General features: G+C 52.4%; 1 protein-coding gene across 1 annotated transcript; it reads right to left on the minus strand.

The window, feature by feature from the left end:
* Positions 1-282: 282 nt before the first annotated feature.
* On the minus strand, positions 283-2,859 carry LOC134362798 (melanoma inhibitory activity protein 2-like; the record flags this gene model as incomplete). The annotated part of the gene is made up of 2 exons (XM_063078075.1): positions 283-512; positions 1,449-2,859. Coding segments are annotated over 2 exons (1,641 nt in total), but the record flags the coding sequence as incomplete, so codon positions are not given.
* Between the last annotated feature and the right edge of the window lie 7,247 nt (positions 2,860-10,106).

Genomic DNA, 10,106 nt, shown 5'->3' on the forward strand with positions numbered 1-10,106 from the left:
AAATAATTATACAATCTAGGATAAAATAAAATGGAAATAATTTACTCATGAAATTCATATTTAAATCATCTTTATTTACAAAATAGTATCCTGAGAATTATAATTCCATTAAGCTTCAATTTGAGCAAAAAATGTAGTTACTTAAACTGAAAATGAAAGATAAGTCAAAACGATTTATGAAGAGAGACCAAAAATATCATCAGGTTTCTTGCTGTGCTTCTGGATTTCAGGAGCAGGCTCATTTGAGCACGGAATCGACCCTGAAGGGAACTCACCCCTACTTTCAGAATGTGGGGGTGGAGGTGAAAATCCAGCTCCTAGAGGAACATAAGGAGGAAATCCCCTCAGTGAATAGACATTTCTCATTGCAAATGGAGGTGGTGGCTGCACAGAGAAATCCCTTGGTAGAAAATAATTTTGAGGAGCTCCATACATGCTTCCTGGAGGAGGTGGAGGAAAAGGAGGTTCTCTTCTCATGAATGGACCCCTCCTATCCACTGGAAACAATGGACCTCTGATTGCAGGAAAAGGTGGAGGAGCAAAGCCAGGGCCACTTGCTTCCCTTTCAGCAGGCACAGATGAATGAGGCACATTGACATTACCAAGGTCGTCTTTGGTTTCATTTCTACTGGATTCCATTTGTGAGGGCTTTGGCCCATCCACTTTATCCAAAGAAGGCAGATTGAAACTTCTGAGTTCTGCTGGGCCAGACGGTCCACCAGGATCAGGATCAAATCCGTCTTGCCTTCGTGGAAGAAGAGCTGGATCAGAACATGGGTGGCCTGGTGGAGGAATCATCATCCTTCGGTGTTGTTCCCACGGAGGTGACAGGAACCCAGATGGAGGTGGTGGCTGCACAGGGAAATCCCTTGGTAGATAATAATTTTGAGGAGCTCCATACATGCTTCCTGGAGGAGGTGGAGGAAAAGGAGGTTCTCTTCTCATGAATGGACCCCTCCTATCCACTGGAAACAATGGACCTCTGATTGCAGGAAAAGGTGGAGGAGCAAAGCCAGGGCCACTTGCTTCCCTTTCAGCAGGCACAGATGAATGAGGCCCATTTACATTACCAAGGTCATCTTTGGTATCATTTCTGCTGGATTCCGTTTGTGAGGGCTTTGGCCCATCCACTTTATCCAAAGAAGGCAGATTGAAACTTCTGAGTTCTGCTGGGTCAGACGGTCCACCAGGATCAGCATCAAATCCGTCTTGCCTTCGTGGAAGAAGAGCTGGATCAGAACATGGGTGGCCTGGTGGAGGAATCATCATCCTTCGGTGTTGTTCCCACGGAGGTGACAGGAACCCAGATGGAGGTGGTGGCTGCACAGGGAAATCCCTTGGTAGATAATAATTTTGAGGAGCTCCATACATGCTTCCTGGAGGAGGTGGAGGAAAAGGAGGTTCTCTTCTCATGAATGGACCCCTCCTATCCACTGAAAACAATGGACCTCTGATTGCAGGAAAAGGTGGAGGAGCAAAGCCAGGGCCACTTGCTTCCCTTTCAGCAGGCACAGGTGAATGAGGCACATTGACATTACCAAGGTCGTCTTTGGTATCATTTCTGCTGGATTCCATTTGTGAAGGCTTTGGCCCATCCACTTTATCCAAAGAAGGCAGATTGAAACTTTTGAGTTCTGCTGGGCCAGACGGTCCACCAGGATCAGGATCAAATCCGTCTTGCCTTCGTGGAAGAAGAGCTGGATCAGAACATGGGTGGCCTGGTGGAGGGATCCTCATCCTCCGGTGCTGTTCCCACGGAGGTGACAGGAACCCAGAAGGTGCTCCATGAGAATCGGTTAACCTATCACAGCCCAATTCTCCTCTTTCATTGGTCATCTGGTGATCCAGAGTATTCTCTGGGCCTCTTGAGCCTCTTCCTCCTCCTCGCCCTGGAGTCAAAGGTGCGAGTCTGAGTGGAGAGAGAAAAGCTCTCGTTTCGGATGAAGGTCGACCCACTGGTGAGGCACCACATGGGGAATGCTCTCCGCCAAATGCTGTCTTTGGAACATCAACTACATAAGGATCTTTTTTGAAAAGTTCAAATTTAAACTCTTTTTCAGCTAATTTTTGTCTCTTGGAAACATTTACTTTCCTTAAATACCTGAGGTGTCTTTCAGCAGTCTCAGCTGCCACCCAGCTGCCACGCGCTTCTTTCTCATAGGAAGTCATCTGCCCTTGATAAGAACGAACGCTTCTCTCCAATTCTTCTTCCGCATCTCTGGCTCTCCTTCTGTAGGTCTCCAGTTCCTCAGCTGCATGGCTCACCTTCTCTTCTACTTTGGAAAGTTTCTCCTCCTTCTCTAACCGGTCCTTTTCCTCTGCTATTAACTTCCTGTGGAGATTCATTCCATTTTCTTGATACAGTTCAGTCATTACTTTAAGTTTCTGCTGAAGCTTCTGATTTTCACTTTCCAACTGTGTGTTTTCTGACTGTAAAGATGCTTGTTCAGTCTGGAGATTTGTAATATGCTCTATAAGCTCTTCCTTTGTTTTATCTACTTCAGACAACTCAGTGTAAATTTGGTTTCTTTCTCCTTCTAGGGTTTTGAAAGAAGCATTTAACTTAGCAGCGTGAATCAGTTTCTTCAAAGCTCCTTTTGGCAGATCATCTAAGCGAGCACCCTTTTGTGATTCACTCTTCATCTCCAATTCCAAGTCATCAGCCATCATGTCTTCTCCAAGCACAGCAGCCCAGTCTGTCATCTTGAGCAAGCGTTCAGCCAGAGACTGGATGTGATTTTCTTTATCACTCAGAACTCGTTCTGCCTGGACTTTGGAGTTTTCAAATAGTATTTTCTGTTTATTAAGTTCACTCACTTGTTCTTTCAATACTTCCGCTTCTTGTAAAAGCTGTTTCTGGCTTTCCTGAAGTTGGGAATTTTCATTCAAGGCGTCTTTTATTGCCACCTTCAGACGTTCTTCATTCATTTGAAATATTTTGCAGATTAGTTTGGCTTCAGCTACTTGTGACTGGATGGATTTCGATTCATCTTCTAGGGACTGTATCCTCTTTGAAATGTCTGCCATCAATTCATCTTGCTCACAATGTTTAGATTTCTGTTCCTTTAATTCTTTGGCTAGAAAGACTATTTCATCCTCAAGTTTAGATTTGGAGCTGCTCAGCTTTTCATAGGTTGCCTCCAAGCTTTGTGCTTCTGTTGACCCCTTCTCAAAGCTGGCATCCTTCACAGCTGACTCCAAGCCTTCATACTCCTCTTGAACAACGCAAAGTTTGTCAAGTAGTTTACATTTTTCTTCAATTAGTCCAGAAAGCTTTTCAGCAAGCTTTTTCTCTCTTCTTACATAAAGCCGGCTTCTCACCGATCGAACACTTCTCCACAAAAACAAGAGAATCAACAATCCAGTAAGAGCCGCACATGTCACCAGTTCCCACGGAAAACCAGGGCCCGGTCTCAGGTCTTCAGGCAATGCTGCCACAGTCCTGCACAGCTTTCCCAGGACCAGCCCCAAGTACGGCTGAGGGGCAGCCCCGGGCACCTCCATGGCGCCGAGGCTGCTCGGCTGTGGCCACAGTAGCCACGGCCTGGCCGGGCCACCACCAGCAGCTGAGACAGCTCTGCGTTCTGTCGGGAACGCGAACCGGCCCCGGCGACAGCAGCAGACACAGTGCAGTGCAGTCGGCCTTGAGGGGAGCCGGGGAGCACTGGCGCCCACCGGCCTCAGGCGTCCCCCGCGCACCATGGTAACCAGGCCCCTTTGTGACGTCACTTCCGCCACGCGGTTCCGGAGCCTGCCCCGCGCTAGCCTGTGACACACGCTGTCCTAGCCACCCCCACCTCGGCTTGGTTTTGGCCTGGCCACCGCTGGATTTGAATCCATGTTTATAATGATGAAATCTGGGTAATCAGCATACTCATCACTCAAATATTTGTCATTTCTTTGTGCTGGGAAAATTCAAAATCCTCTCTTTTAGCTATTTGAAATTATCTAATAAATGTGTGCTGACTCTAGCCACCTTACAAAGCTGTAGATCAGTACAAAGAGTTCCTCCTGTCCAGCTGCAACTTTGTATCTGTAACCTCTGCCTTTCCCCTCCTCGCCCTACCCTTCCCAGCCTCTAGTGACCACTAGTCTGCTACTTCTAGGAGATCAACTTTTCCTTTGGCAATTTTTTAAAGGAAATTTTGCGATTTTAATTTCTTTCAGAGGAGCATCCTTCCTTAGATATCTGCCAAGGAACAAAAGTGTTTTCTTTGGACTAACTTTGCCAAAATAGCCGTAGAATGTGGCAACGGGAAGAGGCCTGAGACACTCTGGGCTTCAGCTGGCCCAACGCTTTCTTTATAGGTAATGAAGCAAAGGTCTACAGTAAGTGCACTACTTGTCCAGGGCTGTTTAGCTATTTAGTGGCAGAAGTGTGCTGTATTTCGGGATCTGCTGGATGTCAGTGAAATGCTCTTTGTTTAAAAAAACACTTTATTGAGGAATATTTTAGATACCTTGTAATCCACCCATTTCAGGTATGCAATTCAATAAGTTCTAGTAAGTTCATCAAGTTGTGCAGCCATCACCACAAATCAGTTTTAGAACATTTTCACCACACCAATAAGATCTCCTGTACCCATTTATTCTTTTTTTCCCCCAATTTTATTGGTTATGAATATTCACGGGATGCAAGGCTGATTGTCACCGTTCATGCCCAAGCTGTGATGGCCAGATTCATACTGGCCACATGACCGTTACATTTATTGTATCACCTTTATTGACTTTCATATGTTGAACCATCCTTGTATCCCTGGCATGAATCCCACTTCAGGTGCCTGAAACCTCTGCCAAGTTTCTCTTTTTGGTGCCCATAGGAGCCAGCCTGTGCCGCTGGTTCCCATGGAAACAGATCCCTGAGACACACCCTGCCTTGCAGCACGCACAAAGCACTTGCTCGCCCTTTGCCTTTTTTTTTTTTTTTTTTTAGCCAGCCAGTTAGTTCCAACTTTCAGGACCCCAGGGGAATAAAATGAGGACTGTTCCAGAGGGGAGGCAGCTGCCCAGGTGTCTGGCCCAAGCTCCCAGCCCACCCTGCCCCCTGGGGAACGGTGGGGCAAGCCTCAGGTCAGGGCACAGCTCCCCAGGAGCCCCTCGGCCTTTCAAGGCCAGGACAGCCCTGCTCCTTTGGCTCCCAGCACACTTCCAGGAGCAGGGACGCGCTGAGCGTTTTGAGTCTTCACGGTGGACTTGGGAGGAAGGTGTCTTTATCTCACTCTATGGATGATGACAGTGAGACCCAGAAAAGTAAAAGGGTTTGCCCAAGTCACAGGCTAGAAAGTGACAAAGCCGGGACATAAAGCCTGTTCCTTTCATCCCAAAGCGAGCATGGCGGTCAAGATGCACCCCAACCGATGACACACCCATGTTTCATACGTCAGCTTGGAGACTTGCTGATCACGCTGCCCAGGACAGGCCTGGCCTTCCTTACTGTGTGAACTGAAAAGGTAGGACCAGAGAAGCCCACCCCCAAACCAGTGCTGCCCTCTGGAGAGTCACCCTCCCACTGCTCAGAGGTGCTTTCTTCGAAGTTAACAAGCTGTGCAACCAAACAGGTCAGGACGACTGCCCTGCCCACTGGGCCCCCCAGGCCCCGGGGCCTTGGGAACCTCCCACTGCAGCAGCCAACCTGGGGGGTTCCCCTCATGCAACACAGATGTGAACGTTCCTGCCCCCTGCCATGACCACCCCCCCGCCACTGGGTCCTTTCCCAGGCAGGAGGGAATGGGGATCGAGGACGCCTGAGTAGGCTCCTTGCATGGGCCTCAGCGGTGGCCGTGCTGTGGGCACGTGGCCATTAGCAAACTCCCCGAGAGAGTCAGTTTTGCAAGAGTCTCTGGCAGCTATCAGACCCAGAAAAGGGGAGGAAGGTTGCAGGAGTGCCTGCCCTGTTAGCTACGAGCTTGAGCCTGATGGGTTGGAACTGTGCTTTTCCTCCCACGGTGGCAGGAGCCCGAGGGCAGGGCAGTTTGGAAGTGGAAAGGGAAGGAATCGTTTCAAGTCTGGATGAAGGCTGCGTTTCCTTATGTTGCAATTACTGAGCACTTCACACTGGAGGCGGCGGTGATGAGACGCGTTAGCTGACCAGGGTCTTATACTCTCATCCCAGGCAGGGGAGGGGCTTGGCAAGCCCCACCCACAAGTCTTGGGGTCTCCTGGACCTTCCTCATGACCCCCTCCACTCCAGGCCCAAGTTCAATCCCTCCTCCCCAGGACCCCAAGCCGGCAGGTGGAGCTCTTCCGTACCTTTCCCTCAGGCCCTTTCTACTGTTGGGCCTGGCTGAGGGGCAGAGACAGAGAAATTCCCCCTCGGGGTTTGGGCCCTGCCCCACCAAGAGCCCCTGCCTGAGACCAAGGCCCCTCTGGGAGGGGGGTGCGTCTCACCATGCATGTGGTGCCCGCTCTTTAAAGAAGGTCAATAAACACCTGTTGCCCCCCCAAAGCCCTCCTCTGGATGCCACAGAACTCAGGGATGTCACCAGGACACTGAGCCAGCACAGCTGTGGAACTGGAAACCACTTAAAGCAGCTTTATTTGTGTCCACCTCTGGCCCTTGAAACCTCTTCTGCTGGCCAGTCCTCCCACGGCCAGATGGAAACCTGACAGGCCCAGGCTGCTTCTTGGTAGGGAAATACCCGTGGTCTCCACCACTTCACGTCACACAGCACCGCTCGGCTCACGTCCAGGCCCAACAATAAAAAGGGCCTGACGTCATCGTCAAGTCCCCTGCTTTGAAGTGGAGGCCGCTCCTGCTGCCCCGGCCTGGTGGGGTGGGAAGCCTCGGCCGGGCAGCAGGCGTGGTCAGCCCCCAGCTGAACTGTGCTCTGGGCTTGGCGGAGGTTGAAAGCTACACCTCTTTCTCTCATCGGCATCTCCAAGGGTCTTCAGAGCCCGGACATGGTCCCCACTGTCCCCCTGACTAGAATATTTTGTGTGGGCCTCAGAGAACCAAGGAGCCCCTGACGGGTAGCGGCAGCCCCACCTTCTCTTGGCCTGCGTCTGTTCACTGCCCAGGCTGCCTCCTGGGACTGGGCCTGTGAGATTCCACGCCGACTCTCTCACACGAGGCCCTCACCTGGGCCGTCGGCCCTCTCCTCAGCTCCGCCATCAAAGCAGCCAGCCTGTCTCTTGCCCTCTAGACTTTGGGGTGGGGGTGGGGGTGAGGCATCAGTCCACTGGATTTCTCCACCTGCGGAGGACACCTCAAAGCCTAAAGCTCTCTTTAAAGCCCTCTTCCTCTGGCTTGATGTGAACGAGGGCATCTCACCTCACCCTCTGGCCTCAGCTCACCTCCCTGATATCCCCGCCTCTAACCTCAACACTTGACTCCTTGGTACCCTTGGTGTGGGTGAGGGGTCAGGCCATCTCTTCTCTAAATGCGGCATCAATGTGGGCAGAGGTCAGGGGCTGGGCGGGGTCATCTCACTGCACACACCGGCCTCCCTCCCCACATGGGGCTGTGATCATCAGTGTTTGTACGAGGGTTGGAAGCTAACTGCTCCATGCTTGTCCAGAAAGTGCAAGGAAGGATTTGGGACCATGGAGGAGGGGCCCATGGTGTGGACCAGGCTGGCTGCCAGCCTCCTGGTTTGGTCCCTGGCATTTAGGCTCAGAGTGACAGGGTGCTAGGAGGTAAGATGGGAGGCCCAGAGGGTGGGGAGGGACACTGGCCACCACCACCCAGAGCAGGGCCTCAGGCTGACTCCAGAGAACTCAGTTATGTCCTGAAATGCCACCATCATACATTGACTCCTTTGGGTAAGTGTTGCCTTTGCTCAGCAGCCCACATCCAGTCTCTGCATCCTAGTTTCTCAGCCCTCAGGTAGATAAGCAACAAGTCCTGTCTCTTGGTTGATCCTTGTAAAGCGTTTAACATGCTTCCCCCTTGATACTCATAGCTCGATAAATAAATGTTAACTCACACTGCTTGCCCCTTCGGGTAGCATGGGCAGGCTCTCGCCCACCAGGCGACCCTCTCTTAGCACAACTCGGACAACTGGAGCTGCCCTGGCCAGTCACCTGAGACCTTGGATGCCTTGGCCCATCTGGCATTTGTTTGGCAGAATCTTCCATGGGGCCTTTTGCTGGGTGGCAAGCCTGGAGCGTCTGGCACAACAATTCGAGTTTGCAAATACAAAAGCCACATCTTAAACATCACAAATTAGAACTGTGGTTTGGCAAAATATTTTTGTGCTCCTTTGAGGACCTGAAACTCCAAGAATAGTAGAAAACAGAATGTCTGGGATATTTATATACAGGTTAAGAGTCTCTAATCCAAAAATCCAAACTCCTAAACTTTTTGAGTTCTAACATGACACTCAAAGGAAATGCTCATTGGAGCATTCTGCAAATGTATTCTCCAAATATTCCCAAATCTGAAAACATCCTAAATCCAAAATACTTTCCAAGCATTTTGGATAAGGGGTACTCAACCTGTATTTTCATGGGGAGAAGAGAATGACAAAGTTGACTGTGGGACCGCAGGCCGCCAGAGTCATCAGACAGCCATGTTACACATGGTGTAGACAGCTGGAAGCCAGGAGTCATCTCATGCACGCACCTGTCTCCAGAGGCCTGACGCAATACCTCAGACAATGAAGAGACGAACACTAGAATTTTGATTAGACTCAACACATCCACAGTTCAACTCAATTTAAAATTGCCTCACATACTCTTGGTAGCAATAAAACTACAGCCTTTGGAAGATAATCTGCTCCTATCTTTCAGTATTTTCCATGTGGATATTCTTTGTCCCATCAGTGTCACCTCTAGGCCCAAACCCAGAGAAATCTCTGAAGGACACCAGGATGCTCACTGCAGCATTGTGTAGGACAGCACAACCTGGACACAACCTGAGTGTCCACCCGTGGGGCACGGGGTAAATACATGATGGTAAAATCATAATTGATGCCGCTTTAAAAAAGAATGAGACGGTCCTCTCTACCCTGACATGGAAATAGAGGTCTGCAGGTTTCTGGATATCAGAGCAGATTTAAACACAGGTGTTCGGACAGCGTGACGGGACCTGAGCTGAGGGACAGGAAAGTGCAGCCTCAAGACCCAGTGTCATTGCATTTCTCGCTCTCTTTCCCTGGGATCCAGAACCTCCGCCCTCCTTTTAGGCGCACTGGCTGGGGAGAGGCTGTGGCGGGAGCGGGAGCAAGCGGGCAGCGGCTCCAGCCGGGCAGAGGCTGCAGCGGGATCGGGAGCGCGCAGGCAGCGGCTGGAGCAGGGCAGAGGCTGCAGCCAGATCGGGAGAGCGGGGGCAGCGGCTGAGCGGTGCAGAGGCTGCAGCGCGATCGGGAGTGCGCAGGCAGTGGCTCGAGCGGGACAGAGGCTGGAGCGGGAGCAGGAGGGCGCGGGCAACAGCTGGAGCTGGGCAAAGGCGGAGGCGGGAGCGGGAGCGTGAGCCTGGGGGCAGCGGCAGGAGAGGGACAGAGGCTCGAGAGGGGCAGAGGCTGCAGCGGGATCGGGAGCGCCAGGGCAGCGGCTCGAACAGGGCAGAGGCTGCAGCTAGATCGGGAGTGGGCGGGCAGCGGCTCTAGCGGGGCAGAGGCTGCAGCGGGAGCGGGAGGGCGTGGGCAACAGCTGGAGCTGGGCAAAGGCTGCGGTGGGGCGGGAGCAGGAGGGGGTGGGAAACATCTCGAGCTGGGCAAAGACTGCTGTGGGAGCTGGAGCGCTAGCGTGCGGGCAGAAGCTGGAGCGGGGCAGAGGCTGAGGCGCGAACGGAACGCGCAGGCAGCGCCTCAAGTGGTGCAGAGACTGCAGCGCGATCGGGAGCGCGCAGGCAGCGGCTCTAGCGGGGCAGAGGCTGCAGCGGGATCAGGAGCTGGTGGGCAGTGGCTCCAGCCGGGCAGAGCCTGCAGGGGGAGCGGGAGCGCACGGGCAGCGGCTCCAGCCGGGCAGAGTCTGCAGCGGGATCGGGAGCGCGCAGGCAGCGGCTCGAGCACGGCAGAGGCTACAGCAAGATCGGGAGCGCGCGGGCAGCGGATCCAGCCGGGCAGAGGCTGGAGCGAGATCGGGAGCGTGCAGGCAGCGGCTCGAGCAGGGCAGAGGCAGCTGCCAGATCGGGAGAGCGGGGGCAGCGGCGGAGCGGTGCAGAG

Source organism: Cynocephalus volans, chromosome 14, assembly GCF_027409185.1.
Source record: "Cynocephalus volans isolate mCynVol1 chromosome 14, mCynVol1.pri, whole genome shotgun sequence".
Taxonomy (NCBI): domain Eukaryota; kingdom Metazoa; phylum Chordata; class Mammalia; order Dermoptera; family Cynocephalidae; genus Cynocephalus; species Cynocephalus volans.